General features: G+C 44.2%; 1 protein-coding gene across 6 annotated transcripts in view; it reads right to left on the reverse strand.

Moving 5' to 3' along the window:
* The window catches only part of CHD6 (chromodomain helicase DNA binding protein 6), a 198,788-nt gene that overhangs the window by 80,532 nt on the left and 94,699 nt on the right, over nucleotides 1-23,557 (reverse strand). For all 6 annotated transcript variants that reach the window (XM_004612489.2, XM_055140902.1, XM_055140897.1 and 3 more), the window contains 11 exons: nucleotides 22,420-22,482; nucleotides 21,058-21,116; nucleotides 19,824-19,941; nucleotides 15,487-15,573; nucleotides 15,192-15,326; nucleotides 12,751-12,872; nucleotides 11,880-12,123; nucleotides 10,629-10,805; nucleotides 9,537-9,680; nucleotides 5,972-6,227; nucleotides 4,823-5,033 (listed from right to left, as the gene is read on the reverse strand). In XM_004612489.2, the coding sequence (XP_004612546.2) occupies nucleotides 4,823-5,033; nucleotides 5,972-6,227; nucleotides 9,537-9,680; nucleotides 10,629-10,805; nucleotides 11,880-12,123; nucleotides 12,751-12,872; nucleotides 15,192-15,326; nucleotides 15,487-15,573; nucleotides 19,824-19,941; nucleotides 21,058-21,116; nucleotides 22,420-22,482 (1,616 nt within the window). The remainder of the gene's footprint in view (nucleotides 1-4,822; nucleotides 5,034-5,971; nucleotides 6,228-9,536; nucleotides 9,681-10,628; nucleotides 10,806-11,879; nucleotides 12,124-12,750; nucleotides 12,873-15,191; nucleotides 15,327-15,486; nucleotides 15,574-19,823; nucleotides 19,942-21,057; nucleotides 21,117-22,419; nucleotides 22,483-23,557) is intronic.

Consider the following 23,557-nt stretch of genomic DNA (forward strand, 5'->3'; position numbering starts at 1 on the left):
CCGGGTTCGATCCCCAGCATCCCATATTGTTTCCAAGCAACATCAGGAGTGATTCCTGAGTGCAAACAGGAGTAAGCCCTGGTTGTGCCCTGCCTCCAAATCCAATTATCAGAATTCTTTTGCTCTCTTCCCCTCCCAACCCCTTTCTGACCCAGATCCTTTAGCTATGCCATCATCTCTTGTGAGAGCATGCCATGAAATTAAATGGGAACAAAATCAAACTGACAGCTGGAGAGGCAAAGAGACTCAAGAACAAAGAAAATCTTAAGGATTAGTAAGTCTAAAGGAAGAAATCAAACATCGTGAAATTTTCTATGCGAAACATCAGTGCAGCAATTAACCCTCTGTGTCAACTGTACTTTAAACAGTTTGAAGCTAATTCTGAGTCACTTCCAACTATCAGTGAGAAGCAAGTGGCACCCAGGAAAAACTCTATGCTGGGGGAAGGGTGGGAGGAGGGATGAGTTTTGTCACAACAGGAAACGGTGACCTCAGCAGGCCAGAAGGAAAACAGACAACTTTCTAGTCTCCCAGCAATAACCAGCTGGTAAACACAAAAGGGAAATGATAAATCCCATTCACAATAGCTGTAAACCTATGAAATACTTGGGATAAAACCACGAGAGGTAAGTAGAACATGACACTAGGGCCACGCTGGTTGTTCCCCTGGTCCCCAGCACCTACAGAGTTAGGTAGAACCCCTACAGAACCACACGGGGTTCACACTGCATAATGCTTATCTGCTCAGTGTCGTAGAAAAGAAATGGGTGCAATGAGCAGTGTCGTGCTGTCTAATTCTGCAAAGGCATCAGTCCTATCCTAGGTAAAAGTTAATCAAAAGCCTAACAAATGGACACACACATAGAAACAAGAGACATGTAGTGTTTGTGCAAACGTATGTGCGCACATCACAAATATTGTGGTTGTGTATTTTGGCAGTGAGAGCTGTTGTTATCAGATATAGATTTAAAAAAGCCCTCTGAATTGCATCTCTAGTGTATATATGAGCAAAGGAATAAATCGAGATAATAGGAAGAACAGAAAACCGTCAGAATATCTTTAATGGGCAGTGTTTCATATGAAAAACTAATCAGAAAGTTGACAGAAAAATCAGACAAAACTGAAAATTCAACTAAATGCCAATTATAAAAATTATAGAAAGACTGACAAATTGGACTCAAGAACTTGATGTCAGACTTGAATCCATAAGGCACATAGAGGAAACAGGCAGATTTCTCTCTGACATTCAAGCTAACAGCATCCTCGAGGATGAAAACATGGGTAAACAAGCAACTGGAAGCAAAGATAAACAAATGGGACTACATTAAGAAGCTTCTGCACTTCAAAGGAAATTATGACCAGGATACCAAGAATGGGAGAAACTATTTACCCAAAACTTATCTGATAATGGGTTAATATCAAAGATATATAAGGCATTGGTAGAATTCTGCAGGAAAAAACAACCAAGCCAGGAAAAAAAAAAGTGGGGGAGAAGAGATGAACAGAAACTTTTTTAAAGAAGAAATACAAATGCTACATGAAAAAATGCTTTACATCATTAAATATCAGGGAGATGCACATCAAAACAACCATGAGATACCAGCTCACGCACAGAGACCGGCACACATCAAAAAGAACAAGGAACAACCAGCACTGGTGTGGATGCGGGAGAAAGGAACACTCATTCACTGTGTGGGAATGTTGAGTGGTCCAGACTTTTGGGAAAACAATATGGACATTCCTTTAAAAATCTAGGAACTGAGCTTCCATTTGATTCAGCAACTCCATTTCTTAAAATACACCCTAAGATTCCATTCCCCCATTTCCCAAACTGGATCGAGGCATTTGCACCCCTGTGTTCCTTGCAGCACTATCCACAACTATCAAATCTGGATAAAACCCACGTGTCCAAGAATAGATGACTGGATAAAGAAACTATGCCACATCTACACAATGGAATATTACTTGGTCGTAAGAAAAGATAGTCGTGAAATTTGCTGCTACATGGAGACCTGGAGGGTATCATGCTGAGTGAAGTTAGGCAGAGGGAGAGAGACTGACACAGACTCTCACAGGCAGGATTTAAGGAATCATAATGGGGGAATAAGGAATACCCAAAGACAGCGGAAATGAAGAACAGGAGAGCTGGTATTCAGCAGGAAACATGCCACATGAGGGGGCTGGGGGACAGGACAGGATGGGGGCAATGTCTATGGTGGAGGGGAGCATTCACCAGGAGGAGGGGGTTGCTGAATGGGGGTAAAGTGTTGTGTACGAAACCCTATTGGCAATAATACTGTAAACTAGTGTAAATACTTATTTAAAAAAAAAAAGCGCCTCTCATAAAAGCAGGCTGAGGCACTGGAGAAGGAATAGGAGTTGAAACATTGTATGCCTGAAATCCGACCACGAATCACTTTTCTAGAGAACAATGTTGAAATATGTATTTTTAAAAAAATGTACACAATTTAATCTTATGGAAATACTTTAAAAACATTCACAGGGTCCAGAGCAATAATTCAGTGGGTGCAGCGCTTGCCCTGCATGCGGCTGACCTGGGAGCCATCCTTGGCGCCACAAGTGGTCACTGTCAGGAGTAATCCCTGAACCCAGAGCCATAGTAAGCCCTCCCGGAGCACTGCTGGGTGTGGCCCCCAAACAAAATAAAGCAAAACCATTAACCAACAGGCTTTCTTTATAAGCCGTGCTCTTCATTGAACACAGAGCTTACTGGCTTGCTTTTTCCAACTCTGGAGAAGCCCTTGTTCTCTCTCAAACATGGATTTCTCCCTTGCATCAACCAATCAACAAATAATAAAAAATATTCGCAAAGAATGTAAAGGGCTATTTTTCAAGAGTTTTTACAAAGCAGAAAAACTGAAAGCAAGCTATAAGACAATACAGACCATCAAATTTAGAGAAAACTGAATGAAGTTTGTAATACATTAAATTAAAATGAGCGACAAAGTAGAAAGTAGAATATGATCGCAATTGAAACAAGTAATGCACGCATGCACAAAAAAAAAAAAAACTAAGAAGCATGAAGTATGAATTAGAACTCTGAGCTGGTGTTGCCTGACTGAGGCTACACATGCTCACATTTTCAAAGTAAACTATATTATAATACCTAAGTAATTTGAAAACAAAATGAATAAAGGAAAGGGGGAAAAGGCACGAAAAAAATAGAGACAATTACACTTAACAGAAGTCTGTTAGGGGTTAATTGGAGTGTTCTTTATAAAAAAAAAAAAAAAAAACAACCTACAAGCTATGGACCGGATTGATAGTAGAGTGGGCAGGGTGCTTATCTTGCATGTGCTGAGCTGGGTTTGATCCCCAGCATCCCATATGGTTCCCCGAGCCTGTAAGGAGTGATCTCTGGGTGCAGTCCAGGAGTAAGCCCTGAGCACTGCCAGTGTGGCTCAAATCAAGCAAAAATGAAAACAGTTTGAAGAGTAAGATCACATATTCACAAGAAGTAAATCTTTTGGCAGTCGGCTCAAGTATAAAAATATTTTTACTAGTTTCAATTATTTGTTAAAGCTTTCTGAAAAGAAATCAAAGATCTGAAGAATTCTTTACATAAAAGTCTCTGGGGATGAGTGATGGTACAGCGGGTGGGGTGTTTGCCTTGCATGGTGGCTGACCTGGGTTCCATCCCCAGCACCTCAGGTGGTTCCCCAAATACTGCCAGCAGTGATATCCAGAGCCAGGAGTAATCCCTGAGCATCACCGGGTGTGACCCCAAACCAGAAATAAATAAATAAAATGTCCAATATAAGAATCTGAGTTATGTGGGTCTTATCTGATTTGGAGAACTATTTATATAACGTTAAAATGATAGCATATCCAATAGTTCAATCTGTCATACCTTTAACATTCTATTAATAAGTTACTTTTAAGAGCAAACAGATCCTAAAGGATAAAATTAAGACCACTGAAATTTGCTGTGTTTTCAATACATAAAAACAAAGTTATTTACATTTAGTTGTGTCTAGACTAAGACTAATGGTTTTGATGAAGAGTCATAGAAAAAGTGGCTCCCAGGATTGCCTTTTTCTGCCTTGCACTGTAGGGATTGAACTCAGGGCCTCACACATGCAAAAGCTCCATTGCTGAGTAGTATCCCCGTTGCCTGGTCTCTACCTTTTATCATTAAGAGCAAAATATGTAACACAATGGCTGGGAACATAAGGTAAAGAGCACCCGTACAGATTCCAAATCAGTTCCATTAATACCATACACTTTTCATCTGCAGAAGCATGAGGACAGTAAACTGGGATGTCACCGCCAGAGACAGGAAAGACTGTGAGGGTTTATGGAGGAAGGACAGTCTATCTCCTAATTCTTTTTCAGTGAGTGATCAGCTTATGTTCCCATTTGACGAAATTCTTTCATCATAAATTACACCACAGGTAAAATAGCAAATACATCTCTTCCCCAGTCTAACTGAACTGTTTCAAGAGAATATTAAGTAAAACACATAGAATTCTTGGTGATAAGATCACCCTGAATTTCAGCCGATCATTATGGTTAGATTCCTCCAGCAAGCTTGAGTGCAAGCACCCCGAAAGATGAAAGAAGTACAACCCATGCAAGCAGAGAGTCTGAGGCACAGCACCCCCTACCCCCCATGAGCACCCCAGCCATTGCAACAACGGCTGCCGCAGCAATGGAGGATGAGGAGAAGGTGGAGGGGATTCAAATAAGTAAGAATCCTCTCTCCCCGTCTGAACACCATGCTGTTGCTAGGGCATCATCTCTGAGCAGGTGAAGGGGTATCAGAGATAAGGACCTGCCGCAGCCCTGGCACAATGCTCACCTCCTCTGGATGAGGTAATCTTCCAGGATATCGAGGCAGCGCACCATCTGGGAGAAGATGAGCACTTTGTGGCCACCTGCAATCAGTTTAGGGAGCAGTTTATCAATCAGTACCAGCTTTCCGGCTGCCTGGATCATGGCCTGCAGCTGAAAGTCAGAGGCGTCAGGGCTGTGAGTTTTTCGGAAATCTTCCAGGATTTTCTCCTCTGCCCCTGAAAAGGAACGGGGTGGAAAAAAAAAAAAAACAACCAATGAGCGTGAAAGCCTCTCGCTGTGCAGATCCTTAGAGAAATGAGTGGATCCTCAGAGCCTGGACTAACAGTCTGATGAGGGGCTGCTGGATGTTTCCCTGCTCTTTCCCCCTGCTGAGGACTCTGACACAGCAAGAACATTCATCTCGCAGAGAACACGGGTGCTTTTCTGCTTTCCTGGGGCGCCCCACCAAGCAGAGGAAGGACCTGGGATGCCAAGTCCTAAGCTGACTCATGCAAGTCAAAAGAAACCCTCACAGGAAGCTCACAAGAAGGCACACCTCTTGACATATGCCTCTTGAGATCACAAAGACCAATGTTTAGCATATCCAAGTCATGCTTTGATTAAAAATTTTATAAGAAGGGAAAGTTTCTGGCAATTTCACTAACGAGTGGGTTAGCTGCCAGTGCCGTTTTAATTTCACTGCAGCATGGTCAGTTATTCAGCTAAGTGATGCATATCCCTGTCTCCAGGTGGAAGGTGAGCTGAACTCTTAAGCACATAAAGAACAACAGACTGATGAGTGAGTACCACCATTCGATAGGCAAAGTCGACAGAGGTAAATTTAAAACATGGCTGTGTACTCTTGAGTTGGATAGCTTACACAAATTCCCCGCTCCCACTCCCTCTTCCCTCTCTCATTCTTTGGGGCCACATTCAGCAGTGCTCAGGACTAACCTGGGCCTCCTGCAAGCTAAGTATGCCCTGGGCCTGCCGATTTCTCTCCAGACCCTCCATCAACCACTTAACACTTAAGTTTCATACTCTGTAAAAAGGTGAGAATGGGTAACGCAAGCACTCAATGAGAAAGCAATACAGAAGACCACCGAGTGTCACTGGCGCGTGTCAGCGGCCTCTCCAGCTGGACCCCGCGCAGTTCCCTGCCTCCCCTGCTCACCGTTGATCAGGTAGGGATGGTTACAGCACTTCCGCAGCTCCATCATGGTGTTGATGAGATTGGGCATGTTGTGCTGATTGGCTCCTTTGGTCAAGAAGGAAAAATTCTTCTCCAGGATGGCACGGTAGTATTTTTTTTGGATATTGGTCAACTCTACTTCAATGATTGTCTCTTGTTTGGGAGCAAGGTTCTTCTCCACGTCATCTTTCAGCCGCCGAAGCATCATTGGTTTTAAGATAGATTGCAATTTCTTTACCTGTCCAGGGAAATTTATGCGATCTGAAGAAATGAGACCCGTTCACCCCTCTCATCGTGATGTAATGGTTACTGGGGTGTTCCAACCCCGGTGACTCACTATAATTTCTTGAGCATCTAATCACAGCACTGTTGCACTAGACTAAACATAAGATCAGGGTTGATCCCTGAATACAGGGAACTTACTAGTGAGACTGAAGGTAAGTGGGATCTGGTTTTTAATTTACAAGAATTACTGAGAGCCTATGTGGCAATTTTAGAAGACAGAAAGGGAGAAAGAACAAAAGATGGTACGCAGTCTCTAGGATGGAAAAACAAATCTCCATCTCTAACACACACATATGTCAGCTATCACATGAGGGATTATGTTAGGGGGGTACCAGTGACAGGTTACAAAGGGAAGACTGATGCCGGAGGAGCAAAGTAAGAAGTAGAGATAATCCAGGGGTGAGCAAAGTAATCTGGTGGGTAACGGTGGTCCAAAGTTTTAAGTATGTTATAAAACATTATCGTTCTAGTAAACCCCAGGGATGTAATACACAACGTGGTGGCTACAGTTAAAATATTGTAAAACATACTGCAAAGCTGCTGATTACATCTTAAAAGTCCCATTACTTAAAAAAAAAAAATTGTGACTGTGTGATGTACATGAACTAGACTTACTGTGATAGTTATATTATAATGTGTACAGCTATCAAATCACCTTGTAGACCTGAAACTAATAAAATCGTTCATGTCAATCATACCCATCTGATACAGATTGCTCCTACATGTTTCACACAGCAACTGCAGCAATCATAATGCTGGGAGAGGGGGGTGTAGTCGTATGTAGAGAGTCAATGTTGTGGCAGTCCCCAGGACATGGTGAGGGATAGCAGTATATAGAGAGATAATGTTGTGGCAGCCCCCAGGACATGTCAGGGCAATCTTAAGTCTAACGGAGTCCTGACTATGATTTACTTGTACTTCAGTGAAGAGCCAGGTTCGGACAGCAAATTCTGCTCCCTTCAGTGCACTGTGCAAGATGATTTGTTCCCTTTTTCCAAGAAGACAAGCAGAGAGAGAGTCTAGGCACCCAGTGGGCCCCTGAACTAATAAACAAGATGTCAGTAAGGTTCTTAATGGCAAATAAAGGGGAATGCAAGGTCACAAGATCAAGTTTTAAGTCCTAAAGGACTGGTAAAAATTCTAAAGGATGGAGCCAGTGATATACAGCAGGCAGGGCACTTGCCTTGCAGATGGCTTTGATCCCTGGCATCCAAAATGGTCCTCCAAGCACAGCTAGGAGTGATCCCTGAGCACAGAGCCAGGAGTAACCCGAGTATTGCCAGGTGCAGCCCAAAACAAAAACCCCCAAATTTTAAGGGCTGGGGGAGGAGATCTGCATAAACAATTTATGGGCTGAGTCAAGGACTCCTGAAGAAATCTAAAATTCTTTTCAAAGAATGAGTCATTAGGGTTAATTACTGACTAAGCAGGCTTTACAGTAGTGAAGAACATGCTTTTCCGCAATTTTCATTTACTATAAAATATAGAAATCTGAGGTCTTGTTTTTCTCCTAACCCAACTCTTAACCTACCTAATTTTATGAGACCTTGATTTTACCATGATTCCTAGGAAACTAATCCCCCAAATGGTCAAGAAATTACTGTACTTAAGAACCCCAGGAGAAAAGACACAGCTAGGTAATTGTTAGACAGGGACAAATGCCAATCTGCCACGTGCTGGGTTCAGCCTTTGCCCTTCGCTTGGTTCCTACCTTGAATCATTTAGAGTACACTACATGCCAGACACTGTGCTGGTCAATACAACAAACACAACTTTGGAGAAGATGTGAGCCTTGTCCTCAAGGAGGTCATGGTCTAGGAAGAAGAAAAAATGCAAACCACAAAATAAGTGCAATGGGAGAAGAGGATGCATCTGTAACGGTCCACAAACAGAGAGGCTGGAGCTAGCTTTGCAAGGATCAACAGATACTGCAAATGGAGAGAAGTGGAACCAAGTTCGACTTCACTGCTTCCAAAGACTCACTTGACATAGAGGTCAAAAACAACAGACTGACACTACTGAATGTACTCTTGACATATGTTAGCAAAACTCCCCCAAACTTCAGTCCCAAATTCTCTGCACCAACCCACTCTCACACCACTGCTCGATTAATTTGGTAGAATAATTGTCATTCCTGCCACTGAAACCTTGCATTCCTTCTCTATTTCCCACCAAATTCTTGTAATGTGTCTTCTTCCAAGATCTTCCCATAATCTAACTTTGAACTCATCTGGCTTCATTGAACATCTGCACTGTTTCAATTCAACAAGATGATTTCCTGCTACTGAAGAAATTCCATGGCTGACTGACTTTGCTCTCCAACCATCACCCCCACTGGGCACCAAGCAATCTAAGCTCCACTGCCCCTCTCTCACTTGCTGAAAACTTATCCACCTACCAAGTACATTAAAAAAAAAAAATCTGGTGGTTTTGGGGGCCACACTCATTGATGCTCAGGTGTCACTCCTGGCTCTGCACTCAGGAATCACTCCTGGAGGTGCTTGGGGGACCATCTGGGATGCCGGGGATCGAACCTGGGTTGGTCATATGTAAGGCAAGTACTCTACTGTTGTACTATCGCTCTGGTCCCCCAAAGTCCATTTTTAAATAATATGCTGTTCATGGCATCATTCCTGATTCTTCAACAGGTGTGACCTTTCTTTTCTTCAAAGCACTTGTTTGTTCTTATGCATCCAATTTGGCTGGCTTATTTCCGAAACCCTCGTAAGAGATTTCTACTCAGAGTAAACAGATAGTTATTAATGCTTACTGTTCTGAATCACTTTTGAGTTCAATAAGCTAGATTCAGAACTAGATCTCTGAAAACAGGAAATCTGGTTGATCTGGACTTAGCAACTATTGTGGGTATCTCTTCTTCTCCACTACCTACAAATTGTGCTGTACAAGAAAATGAGACTGGGGACATGGTTTAGATTCGTAGGAGGAAGGGTGAGGGAAGCGGGGAAAAAAAAGTATCTTCATCTTTAACCCAGAATTATGAACAAAATCAGTGAAATTACATGTGAGATCATGAAGGCCTACAGGCCTGATTGATAAGGTTCTTCGGATGTTCGTTCACTTCTGGGAACCGCTGATAACCACACTACCCTCCTCAATACCAGCAAATTAATTCAAGGGTGTTCTGTTCATTTCTATCAGGAATGAGGGAAGTGACGACCTCTGTCCCCATGTGGCCTGTGCTTGTCTGGACGGTGAAGGGAAATCTCACGTGGCCTCTTCAATCCTCCAGGCCGCTCCTTACCTGTTCCTCTGTTTTCAAATCTCCAAACTCTTCCAAGAAAGCAGTCTCCGAAGGAAACTGTGACGGCTCCAGAAAATTCAGCAAGCTGAAGAGCTCCTCCACGGAGTTCTGCAAGGGCGTCCCGGTGAGCAGCACTTTGTGTTCCTGCGCAAACGAACAGGACGTGGTGAGCGGCGGCTGAGTCACTTGGACACACTGTCTGGGTAGGGAGAGGGAGCCAGAGCAGCCTGTGCCCGGACTCACTTTTCTGAGAAGACAGGGAGCCAGAATTTCATGGGGGGTAGTAAACAGATCGACCTTCCTCTCTCAATACTGACTCCAAGCTACAATTTCATGCTCATGAAAGCACCCACTCATCTATCCGTTCAGGAGGACCGAGGGCCTCCCCACACACTGGCCCTGCGCCACCCAGATTAGTTAGGATCCTGGCAGCAAACCAACAACTTACACTTCTAGGCCACAAATTCATGATATTTGACATTCCCCATGGGTTCCTATGGCAAAGGTCAAAAGATGACCCGAGTTCATAAACAAAAAGACAATCGAGATAACTGGGGGGGATATCGTTCTAAGGGCTAAAGAACGTGCCCAGCTCATACAGAACTCTGGGTTCAAACCCTGGGACTGCAACCACTGGGTGTTGCTTGGTGGACCCCCACCATGGCGGAGAAGCCCCAAAACCAAAAGAACAAAAACTAAAACCAAGACCCCAACCAACCACTTGACTGCTACACCATCACAGTGGTAGAGCACAGAAAGCAAATCAGAAAGGGAGAGAGCAAACAGACTGACTATTCACCAGCAAACTGTATGTTGGATGGCTCGAGAATGTTTCCTGTGGTACCAGAGAAGTGTAAAGGGATCAAAGCATTTGCCTCACATGCAGCCCAACCAGCTGGCTTGGACCCCCCCCTTGCCCACCCCCCACGGCACCCTAAATACCCTCAGGAGTGAACCCCGAGCACAGAGCCTGGAGTAAGCCCTAGGCACTGACAGGTATGGTCCTCAAACCAAAACAGAAGGGGGGATTGAAAAAAGCGCTTCTTCTAGAACAGCTAGAAGGAACCCGAAAGGAGTCGGAGACTCACTCACCAGGGCCATGAGTTTCAGGCCCTCCAGCAGCTTGCAGTTCCTGTTCTTCAGTCTGTGGGCTTCGTCGATTATCACACAGCTCCAGTGGATCTTCTTCAGCTCGGGGCAGTCTGCCAGGATCATCTCGAAGGTGGTGATGACAACATGGAACTTGAAGACTCCTGAAAGAGGGTTTCCCTGAGGAGGACAAACCAAAGGCAATGTTGTGTGCCATGGCTAATAAAATCCTGCTAACGGGGGACCAGCTGGATTGGAGGAGGCAGCATTACAAACGCAAGGGCTTGGGTTAGAAACCGGTCAACAATGCTCCTCTTCACTGCAGAAAAACAGGAGGACAGAAGACGGAACTCTTTTCACACTGATGGCATAGAAGCAAGGGAACATGTCCCCTTGCAGAGGTGAGAGAGATGAAGAGCAGGGAAGAGAACATGGACGTTTCCTGTTTCAGCTGCCATGAATGCTAAGGAGGACAGCTGTCAATCCATCCATTACCGTTCAGGAGTCGGTCTTGACCATGCCTTACTTTAACCCTGAGGGAAGCTTCCGTGCTACTTTTCAGATATGGCTGATTTTACTCTTCAACTTTGATCTGAGCAGGGTAGTGGCTCTAAGTAACCCGGAACAAGCACTCTACGACAGGTATATTGGCTCTCTGCAGTGTTGCTCTCGCACTTAAAGACTAGAGCTAGATCATGTTAGACTCCTTTCAAGTGCCTCTGTCTGCTGTCCAGAAGGCTCCTAGGAAGAGCATGGCTTTCCTGTGGCTGGATTCATTTCATTTTCAGTTTCATTATACGACCAGTACCCAGGACAAGCGAGTAAGTGTACTCGGCAAAGTGATCAGACTTACCAAAAACATTCAAAACAAACTAAGTCTACTGTATGTCTCACAATCGGAATGGCTGTTTTCCCTTTCTTCTTCCCTGTCAAGCCTATTCCTCTCCTCTCTAATCTCCCTGGCAGGAAATCATCCTCTGCAGACATCCTTTTTCTGTTTACTTTCTCCACTGAGTGAAGATAAACAATTCAGATAAAGTTTCATGCATCCCAAAGCAACGTCTCAAGTCAACTTAAAAAGTCAAATTTTCAGGGTCCTAACAAAGAAGATGTCTGTGAGTTATCCCTGCAATTCTCTGTCAAAAATTAAACTCCCGAGCAGGAGCAGAAAGCTTGCCTAATAGGACTCTCCAAACTAAGTCTCGGTAGCCAAAAGACGTGGGAACTCCTGTCCTGTGGCGCCAGTGGACTCACCTGTGCGTCCCTGTACACCATCTCGTACTGCTGGATCATCTGCCTGCTGATCTGGCTGCCGTGGTACACGATGGCATTCATCTCTGTCCACGTCCGGAACTCTCGCTCCCAGTTGGTGATGGTGGACAGAGGAGCGATGATGAGGAAAGGGCCATGGATTCCCCTGAGAAATATTTCTGAAAGGAATGTGATGGACTGGATAGTTTTCCCTAGGCCCATCTCATCAGCCAAAATACAGTTTTTTCTACAGAGAGGGGAAACAGAACAAAACAGATCATTCGTCACCGATCAGGAAAAAGGCAGCGAAGGCAACAACCAATAAGATGCTTCAGAAACACACCTTGACCCGCAAGGTCACCCATGAAGGCCTTATCTGCATTTTCCAGAAATATAACGGAGGAAATAAGCATTATTATTCCTACGCTTCCTACTTAAAAGGAGAAAATTCAAGCAACTTGTGAGAAACTAAATGAAACAAGTACATTAAATGTAACTCTAAACAGTTCATATGAGAGGGAGACGGGGCACAAAAGGGATCCGAGTCTTGCAAGCCTCGAGACAGGATCCAGGGGCTCTCACATGGGTCAAGTGTGGCCTTGGCAGTGCACACGGGGGCAGCTCACACCCGGCACCACAAACGACTCTGACCACACCGTGCCCTGTTAGTGTAATCCCCACCACGGAATACGACAAGTGTGAGCACCACAACCAAGCCTGTGTGAGACCCCCACTCTGGTCACAACATTATCATCAATGGAGGGAAGGGAAGGAGATAAAGAAGGGAAAAAACAAACAGTCTATTAAAAAAAAAAATCAGAAAAAGGAAAAAAAAAGAAACCGTGATGGTAGTAGGACTGTCCTGCTCTCTCACCTGTTATACCAGTTAAAAAGAAGCCAGTTCATTCCCTCCAGCTGGTACTCCCGGAGCTGGTTACTGTTCTTATACTCTCGAGACTTCTCCAGTTTCTGCCAGGAGTCTGAAGCAGGCCGCTCCTAGTGGAAAAAGCAGAGAGCGAAATACACAGAGAACAGTGTTTCAGAAGCACTGAATGAACAGAGAAAGAATCATAAGGAGGGAGGTGAGACATCTCAAAACACTGCCCTGAAGACTAGCGTCAATCTTGGTCATGACTTTCTAGAGATCACTAAATCAAACTAAAACAGCTCTACAAAAATTTACAAGTTATTTATTAATGAATATATGAAACAGACCTACCTAAAATCTTGGTATGTGTTACTATCTTAGTTAGACTCTTAGCTGTCACTCCCATTTATGCTGCAGTATTAGTAAATTACAAGCATCAATATTAGTCATTTGTTTCTACAGAAATAATTTCCTTTAGTTATTTCTGTGTGCCTATGGGCGTAAGCTCAGAAAAGTATAGAATTCAAACATTTTGTCAACTAGTGAGGACATAAGATAAAGTCTATATAATCAAAAGTACAAGTATCTTAAATTTTCCGTAAGTACAACAGAACAAAATAGTTGCAGCATCTTATCTACTTTCCCCCATATTAAAACATCAATTTCTAAATCTGATCTTCACTGACATATACGTCCTATCATATGCCATTCAAGCTCCAGTGTATCTAAAGAGCTACAGCTAATTTCTCAACATTCCACTGAACTATACTGCAAACAAAATGAAACAAAACCCTACAACAAAAAACCCAACCTTTTAAATATTTATTATTTTATGGGGAATTATTTAATAAAAATGTCTTCGCTATCTTTTCTTTTTACTCCATATAACCTAGAATCAATTTATCAAGCTTCTTACAATCGCATTGGAATTTCAATCAATCTGAAGAAATTTTGTTTGCTTGTTTATTTGGGCTTGTGTAGGGTGCGGGGGGGGGGGGGGGGGGGGAATCACCCAGTAGTGCTCAGGAGCGACCCCTGGTGGTATTAAGGAGATCATATGGGAATTCAAACCAGGGTCAGTTGTGTGCAAGGCAAATACCTTATTTAAATCTTTAATTACTGGCACCTGTGGGTAGGATTCGTGTTGGAATACTGACTGCCTGTAACAAATAATCATGAACAACTTTGTAAACTATTGTGTTTAAATAAAGTCGAGGAAAGAAATTACTGGCACTTTCCCATCCAAAAATTTGTTTATGTTTGTTTTGTTTTGGGGCCACACCCAGCTATGCTCAGGGCTGGGTGCTCAGGGATCATTCCTGGCAAGCTTGGAGGGCCATTATGGGTGCTAGGGATCGAAGCTGGGTTGGCCCAGTACAAGGCAAACATCCTAACTGCTGTACATCACTCCGCCCCACATTCTGTATTTTTTGACATAGACATAGTTATTATGCCTACACATAAAATAAGCCCAAATCTGACACTTTTAAAGGTTTTAATAGCTAAAACAATAAAAGTTTCTTAGTTATACACTCAGTTATAAGAACTCTGAGATTGCAGCTTTTCTAAACAGCAATTTTAGTCTTTGGTAGTTCTGCTTTGGATTCCTCTTAAGTGCTACAACTATAGAAAACAATTTTTTAGCACAGGGCACTACAACCCATAGAGACTACTCAGATGACTTTGAAAGAATACAATTGATTCTTGGGGTATCCAAGAATTCTCTGTTTGCACAATCACAGTGACTCTTATTTCATGTTCTTCCTCAAAATTTCCTATTTTACCTAAAGGACCTTTTTATTTTTTTTTCTAAGCCAAAAAGCTTTCAGATATAAAATCTCTTTTTCATCAAGAATGGTAGAGTCATCTCTAAACTTCTAAGCCCAACATGCTTAAGATGCTCTCTTAAAAAAGTATTCAGGTTGGGGCTGGAGCAATAGCACAGCGGGTAGAGCGTTTGCCTTGCACGCGGCCGACCCGAGTTCGATTCCCAGCTTCCCATATGGTCCCCTGAACACCGCCAGGGATAATTCCCGAGTGCAGAGCCAGAAGTAACCCCTGTGCATCGACGGGTGTGATCCAAAAAAAAAAAAAGGAAAAAAAAAAGTATTCAGGTAAAGTACCACTTGGAACCAGTTCAGGAATACGGAAGACAGATGCTTCTTTTCTTCCGCGTGCCAGGCACTTCTTAGACCTATCTTACTGGCTCCTGACAACTCTGCACAAGAAACCTACTCTTAGCCCCTAGCGTCTGTAACATCACACACAGCCAAACAGTGCTCAAGCTGACCCGAGGGCTAGCAACGTTTGATGGGGGGAGAAAAACACCCTTATCTGCAGATGGGAGTGGCCAGAAACCTCTTGGGTGCACAGCTGACACCCAGGACTGCCAAGTTCATAAAATCACATGTTCCAAGAGGCGCCCAACAAAGACATGGGCGAATTACCACGTGCTTAATCTCAGGGAGAACTTGGAGAGACTCGAACTCCTTCACTTTGGCGGGATCCACATCTTCTTCGAGCTCCCACGTGCTTTCCTCGTAAGGCAGCGAGCACCACTTCACCAGGTAATGTGTCACCTCCTGGGGCAGACAGGAGAGAAATTTAGGTTCTTTCCACGAGAGCAACACCCTCAACTGCACGCTGGCTGCAAAATCACCCTGGGAGGGAACACACAGAGGCTGCTCCGACAGGTAACCAACAAAACTGAGGACAGGAGGGAGAACTGGAATCCACACCCACCTCTCCCGTCTCGGCATCCTTAGTGTGGGCCACCTCCAAGATGCGATCAACTTCGACATAGTCAGGGTTGAACAAGTCTTCATCAGGCTAATGCGAATAGAGGAGAATCATTAAGAAGTGTCGCCCCGCCCTCAAATGCAACACCCTGTTATTTGCTGTTCAAGTGACCACCCCAACACTGTGCCCTGACAGGAAGAGAGTGGAAGGGTTCGTCTGGCTAAAATCAAAGTCACCCCACAATCTTCTCTGTCCCCCACATCCTGCTCTCCATACGGACTCAACATAACAACCCGGCACAGCTCCCAGGAGGAGGCTAAGGCCCTGCTCCTGGCACCACACACGGTGCTGTGCGAAAGCCACTTGTTCCAAATAAAGTGGGAAGCGTGCAATCCCAGGGTTCCCCCCCCTTTAACTGCCATGGGGAGGAGGCACGGAGGAGCCTTTAAGTTACCGATAACATGCTGTTTCCTCATCTAGGTGGTTGTTCTGTAAAAAATTCACTAAGTTGTATCACTGGGATTCCTTTTATTCCGTGCATTGTGCTTTTAAAAGAGTACTTACCAAGGAGTAATGAACAACATTTAGAAATATTTAATGCCTACCTAGTGTAATGTAAAAGAGAGTCACACGCTGAAGTCTCAAAACCACTTTATGGAGTAGCTTGTACCATTGCTTTAAAGATGAGGAAACTGACACGGAGAGGGTAAGTGAGTTGTGTGACAAGGTCACAAGAGCTATGAGAACCAGATGCTGACAGCCAGGCCTTCTTACCCAGAAGACCCCTCCTGGTCTGCTGGAATGTTCTTTGCCCCTAGGCTGAAAAAGCGCTTTAGGGCTAACCAGATTTACCTTCTCAGCAATAGGACCAGATCTTTGGCATCCCTGACGAAGCTGCCCCAAGTCCCGGTGTTGAGACTTTACTGGCCTCTGTGACCTGACCCACTCCCAAGAGAGCGTTACCTCTGCTGCCTATGTAGTAGGACACTGAGGATTTTTTTTACATTGTAAATTTTACATAATTGTTAATTCATACCCCTGTAGATTTTAACTGACTCACTGATGTGAACTGTTTCTACTAGAGTGGCAATAAATAAGCGGATTCTCTTCTCTGTCTTGGCTTTTCAACATCTTTCTGGGGTTAAGGATATGGCTCAGAGGTAAAGTACATGCCTTGCACGTGGAGGACTCAGATTTGATCCTGACAACACATGTTCCTACCTATTTATGTTAAAGCGCTCCCTCTCGCACGCACACACGGACGCGCACACATGCACACCCACCTTCCCTATTTGGTTCTAGATAACGTCAGGTCTTCAGATGCCACATTTCCTGATCCCAGAGCGCCCAATTGTGGAGTAGTGATGCTCTGGAGTTACTTACGGCTAGCAGATATTCTGTGAGTGTACCACCATTAGGAGTTTCCCCTGAAGGAGAGAACACCGAGTCCAAAGACTCACATGCAAACGGCCCACACCATGCAGTGGGATGCAGTGAAAGCAGAACCTGTGCCCTGGCGGTCTGGTCGCAGTGCCCAGGCTCATGGCACTGTGGGGGCCACTTCCCACCTTTGCGATTAATCACTCAGTCACGCATCTGCCCCTTGCACACAACCACAATCTTTTGCATCTCCCACGAGGTCTAGAGCAAGGTACCAGCAGGTGTGTTCTATTGCTACAGCTAACACCTGTTACATCCTACTCTTGGCTCACAGTTAACTTGTAATTAATCTGGCAATAGCTTTTTGACCCATTAGGTAGGTCCAGTTATCTTCCCCATAACAAAACTGTGAAGACTGAAAATACACAATGTGGGACAGTGCAGTGGGCCAGGCCCTTGTCGTGCACGTGGTCTACCCTGGGTCAGCCCCGAGCACCACACACGGTCCTCCAAGCACTTCCAGGAAGGAGCTGACCCCTAAGCGCAGAGCCAAGTGTAACCCTTGAGCTGCATCAGGTAGGGCCCAAGGAAAAGAAAAACAAAGAGAAAAATATACAATGCATGACATTAGATTTACTTATTGTCATTATATTTCACTCAACAGCCTATCCAGGTAATGCTGAATTTTTATTTTGTCATTTTTTCTCCCACTTTTGGGTATCATTTACAGAAGGAATGAGGCATTAAAAAAAACCAAAAAAACAAAAACAACTCTACATGAGGCAGTAAGAATCACAGCATTTCAAGGCTGGGAATCGGCTTCCAGTTTCATTTAGGTGCTAGCTACCTCATAAGGCAGCTGGAGCATCAGAGAGGACAAAACTCTACTCAAAATGGATATTTCATAAGGATATTATTTACCCAAATTGTTAATAAAAACACTGAATAGATGATGGTCAGAGACAATGTAATAAGAACTATGACCCACTCTATTTCTTCCTTATTTCGTGGTATCCTCCAGTCTTGTCTAAAGTGTGTAATAGCCACGAGAGCTCAAACTCCTATTACGGTTCTATACAGTCTTACAGTTTCCTCTATTGCCAGCCTAAGGGAAAACAATCTCTCCCCAGAGAATAAAGAAACAAACACGCAGGGCTGTGTGGAGGAGCCTGGAAATCACTCTGCAGAAGGCGAGTGTGACAGGCCTCCCAAAGGAGCAACTGAGGCAAACCTGCCCTCCCGGCTGGGGCAGCCAAATGATGACTGAGCCTCAACAGAGACGGAAACACGGGGAACACATGAGCTCTGTCCGACCCAAAGAGCTTAAAATGGAAGAACAGACGTGTAAGCAAGTGACTGCATTGCAAATACTCGCTAAAATAGAGGCGTGAATAAAGTGTTCCAAGAAAAAAGGGAGGGGAACCAAAGGGGCTCCCAGACGGTTTTTTCCAACCGAGTCATCGTCCTCTCTGTCCCAGTTCCCTAACAGGGAGAGTGGCCTGGCGTGAGAAGAGCTCTTGGGTCTATAAGACAATCATGGTGAGTGCGAGGACTAACTCGAGAGCGAACTCTAGGGCTAACCAGGTCGGTACTGGGCCAAGAAAAACCCTGATACTATCCTGATACTATCCTACAACATGAATAAGGAATTGGCGAGTGCGTGCAGCAACTTATAAGAAACTAAGACATCTGCAGTGTACTCTTAAGGTATTTGTATGTACATTTTAAGAATGATTTTTATTTCTTTTCTTCAGTTTATTTGAAAAGAATTACTTATCATAAAAATAGGAAAAGTCTCCACGATCATAACTGAAAAAGCTGTTATGATATCAATGTTTTCATGTATATTTCTACACTATGGTGCATCCTTTCTCCTGCACCTTCCCCGGCCCCGTCTCTAATGGACTGTCCCAAGCACCGGGAGAGCCTGACCCTTTCTGCTGCCAACAGTTTACAACACTAGGTTATTTCTGCATTGCTAAAAATTCCTCAGGACTGTTTTTTTTTTTAACCACATGCCAAACATTACATTCTATTGAATAATATAGCATAATTTAACAATGTCTATAATTGAACACTCTGTTTTCAATTTAAGGCACAAAGATGTGCATAAATATTTCATGATTTCCTTAAAATTAATGGCAGAGTCGAACTTTAGGATAAAGAGCACGTAAGCTTTGAGACTCGGTGTCTGGCATACTGCTTTTCTCACAAGTCAGGCTGAGTCACGCGGACACCTAGAGCTGTTCCCGAGTGTCTATCCTTTACATCCTCATCAGCAATGGCCAACTCATAGCTTTAAAACTTTCAAACATCTGCTAAATAAAACCTTGAGTATCCCCTTTTAATCTGTGTTTTTTTGACTAGTGGAACTAGTCAATTATTACAGTAAAGGGTGGCCACTTCTCCCTTCTCTGAATTCTTGGTTTACCATTTTTTTCTAAGTAGATATTTGCATTTTTTATTAGTTCGAAGAGCATTTACATATTGGATAGTAATGTGTGCCATCTATGTGTTCATGTGTGTATGTATATGTATACATGTATAATTCAAAAGGTTATGTACACAATGTACATACATACTTTCTGATTTGCTTGTGGTAATTTTAAAAGTACAGATATTACACATTTGTTTAATATTCAAACCCACCAATTTGATATTCCTTTGGGGGTGTGAGAAGAAAAGAAGGCATTACGTGCACATTCCTCTTACCCGACTATTTACTAGAGTTCTACCCAAAAGGCACACCCTTACAAGCTTATTTTAGGGCTCGATCCTCACACCTTGAGGATGATCTGCTTTCTCTGGCTAAAATGTGGGCTGATTTTGCAGCACATTAGTGCACCCTGATCAACTTGACTTGAGAAACTGATCTGAGTGGACTTTCGATGCACAAAATGGAAACACCGTCTGAATGCTGCAAGAGCAGTGGTCAAAAGAGTCAGTAAACGTTGCTTCACCTCAGTAAAAATGTGCTTCATCTGGGCTTGTTTATTCCTAAATCGCTTGATCTTCTGTGCGATGCGAGGATCCTTTTCGAGCTCTTCCATTGTAGCCCATTTACAATGTAAGTAGGAACTAGCCAAAGACATATAAATTGTCAGACAAGCGTATAACTAGCAAATGAATGAACTTTAAAGGTGTTTCAGAGACAGGGTGACCCCCCAGCGCAGAAAGCAGTGTGGTGGTCTGTTGTGAATCTGATGGAGACTGGAATTAAAGGCTTTGCCCTCCAGGTGAAAACCAGAAAACAAAACTGTGTAATTTGAAGCAACTATCATTAAGCAGCTTCTAGAGAAACTCCTGGACGCAGAGGGAGGGAGGGCAAAATCTCATCAACAGACATTACTGGGCACACAGCAGAGAAGGAAAGAGATCTGCACCAAAGACTCCACATATACTAGAGGGGTAGAAGTATATGCTATATGCTATATACAAATACATGCTATGGTGGGTCTGTACCCTGGGTACAAATGAGAAATGCACAGAAATTTTTTTTAAAAAATATCAATCCTGGGGCTGGAGTGATAGCACAGCGGGTAGGGCGTTTGCCTTGCATACAGCCGACCCGGGTTCAATTCCCAGCATCCCATATGGTCCCCTAAGCACCGCCAGGAGTAATTCCTGAGTGCAGAGCCAGGAGTAACTCCTGAGCATCGCCGGGTGTGACCCAAAAAGCAAAAAAAAAAAAAAAACCAAAAAACCCAGCAACAACAAACAGACAAAACAATCCTGGGGGCGGGGGTGGTGGCTGGGATAGAAAAAGCACTTGTTTTGCATGCAATGACCCCAGTTAGATCCCTGGCACCACATATGGTTCCCTGAGCACCATCAGGAGTGACTGCTGAGCACAGAGCCGGCAAAAGCCCCTGAGCACTGCTGGGTGTGGCCCAAACGCCAATTCTCTATTCTCCTCCCCGCCCACCCCCCAAATAACAATCTTGGGGACAGACAGATCTATCACAGAATCTGAATCAAATGATTTGGAGTCGAGCAAAGGCTTCAGTACTTTTAAAAGGCACTCCAGGTGATTCTCTATGAAGCCAACGTTGAGTACTACGACCTAAGATGCACTAAAATCAATCAACATTGCCTTAAGGGCCATTACTGGAAAACACAGACGATAATGGGATGAGGGAAAGGCAGCTGAGTAATCTAAAAGCCAAGCACAAATAATACATTAAATACACGTACAAATTTCTGTACTTAACGTAGAAGAGTTCCAGGTCGAACGGTGGCTCTCCTGGGTGAACCTGTAATCACCAACAAGCAGTTAGCAGCCCAGCCCCCTTCAGGTTCCCCGACACGAAAGCTAAAAGGGAACAAGCAAATCAACACCTCCACCTGGAGGAGACGTTTCCAGAGACCTTTTCACGTCCCCAGGTCTCTCTGATAATTACTGGCCAGGCTTTCCACAGGCAAGCATAGAGCTAGAAGGTTCTTCACCTTACCCATTATCCATCCAGTGCCCTTCCAAAGTCCAGCTAGATCAGCACTCAGCTGATAAACCCACTCCTTCCTAAGGCCTCCGGGAGAGCCAGAAACTGAGTGGACAAAGGGATGTGGATCTCTGAGTCCTCCCCAATCCTTGGGCTGGAGCAGTGGGGGAGGCACTTGCCTTGCATGCAGCAGACCCCAGTTAGATCCTTGGCACCACCAGGTCCTCTAAGCACAGAAGGGCTAGCCCTGACCACTGCACCATTCTCAGGGGGAGACGGGGGGCCACAGCATCAGCCTGCAACACTACAGCTGCTCCTTTCCAGGGTAAGGGAAGCTACTCTCACTAACACCAGAAGTGAAGGAGTAAACTATGCTCTCACTGGCATTTAATTTTTCTTCAATCCAGGGATTTCCTGTAGGTGGCCCTGAGGCTATCTAAGGGAAGAAATGTAATGCTGAAGAAATCCCCGATATTTTCACTGAAATTCTTTTTTCCTCCCCTTTTTGCTATCTAATGAGTTTCAGTAGGCTACAGCAACTAAGGGATAAATACCTCTTCCAAGGATTACAAAGGGAAAAATCTGTTTGGCCATACTCAAATATTTAAGAATTTTTCTCTTGGGGTGAGGGATATAAGTGAGAGAGCAGGTGCCTGACTGGTGTGAGGCGCTGGGTTCAATCCCAATCACAGACCATGGCATCCGTGGCTTCCACCACTGGACACTGCCCACATCTTTAAAGCAAACAGAAATCTTACGTTGGGCCGGAGTGATAGAACAACAGGTAGGGCATTTGCCTTGCATGTGGCTGACCCGGGTTTGATCCCCAGCATCCCATATGGTTCCCCAAACACCGCTAGGAGTGATTCCTAAGTGCAGAGCCAGGAGTAACCCCTGAGCATCGCTGGGTATGACCCAAAAAGAAAAAAACAAAAACAAAAACTTATGCTTCACCATCTTCCTTGTGCTAAAAATAAAAGGTGACTATTCAGACAATATTACTGCCTCATGCTTATTGCTCCAGTCAAAAACAAACATTCCAACTTCCCCAATCAAGTAGCTGTTCAAAGAAGGCATAATCCTAGCAACATCAAAACTATAAACATAAGCCACCAACCTCCTGGACGGTCTTAGAGGCCAGGATCTTCTCAATGATGTTTGCGTCATCTTCTGGAGGTTCCTAGAGATGGGCATTAAGAAAGAAAAGAAAGCGACTGGTACCACAGAATCTAAGGAAGAATTCTGTAGGAAGTGCCACAACAGCTACTATTCCACCCTAAGATCAGCATGGCGTATTGAGTGTCCCCTCCTCATGCCAGTCACAAACTGGTCGGGAGAGCAGAGAGTCGTACCCATTAGGCACTATCCCCGTGAACAGCAGTTTCTCTGCCTTTCAGCCTCTGGAACTGCCAACAGGCGCTGCACTCAGTCCTCAAGAAGGCGGAACATCAATCTGCTTTAGAATCGAGCTTTCCAAAGTGGGTGATACCAACCCGAGACCTCAGAGGGTTAAGCATTCATTTAATCTGTTCATTTAAAGGCAGAATTCCAAGGGGCAGAGTGATTTTTTTCCTCCCATGAAGATGGGGTGGTAGAGCAAGTGAGTCTGTGAACCCCTGCCTTAACCTGACGAGACCCCAACTCTAGTACCTACCAGATACTGACTTGTGGCAGGTGAACTGACACCTTGGAGTTTCCAAATTATTGAAAGAGTTAATACATACTTCACTGGATTACTAGAAGGATGAACTGTACATGAGCAGTTTTATTTCAGTGGTTTCTTAGGTATCCAAATACCCTTCCAGTTACAGTCAGATCTAAAGCAGCGTGTGAAAAGAATACAGCGCTAACTCCCAAATGCACTACGATGGGTTCTTTTCTTTCCTGAAAAGGATGATTTCAGTTGCATCTGTCTTTCCGTTCACCCAGTGGAGTACTCAACTGTTCAAAGTCATGCCCAAACAAGAAGCCTCCCATTTTCTTTTTTTTGTTTTTTTTTTTTTCTTTTTGGGTCACACCCAGCAATGCACAGGGGTTACTCCTGGCTTTTCACTCAGGAATTACTCCTGGCGGTGCTTGGGGGACCATATGGGATGCCAGGGATCGAATCCAGGTCGGCCGTGTGCAAGGCAAATGCCCTACCCGCTGTGCTATCACTCCGACCCCAAGAAGCCTCCCATTTTCTAAAAATCTTTTATCAAGCTTTTCCCAGAAAAGTGAGAGTTTTGAAAACAAAGAAAAACCCCAAGCCCCAA

The sequence above is a fragment of the Sorex araneus genome, chromosome 5 (genome assembly GCF_027595985.1).
Source record: "Sorex araneus isolate mSorAra2 chromosome 5, mSorAra2.pri, whole genome shotgun sequence".
NCBI lineage: Eukaryota > Metazoa > Chordata > Mammalia > Eulipotyphla > Soricidae > Sorex > Sorex araneus.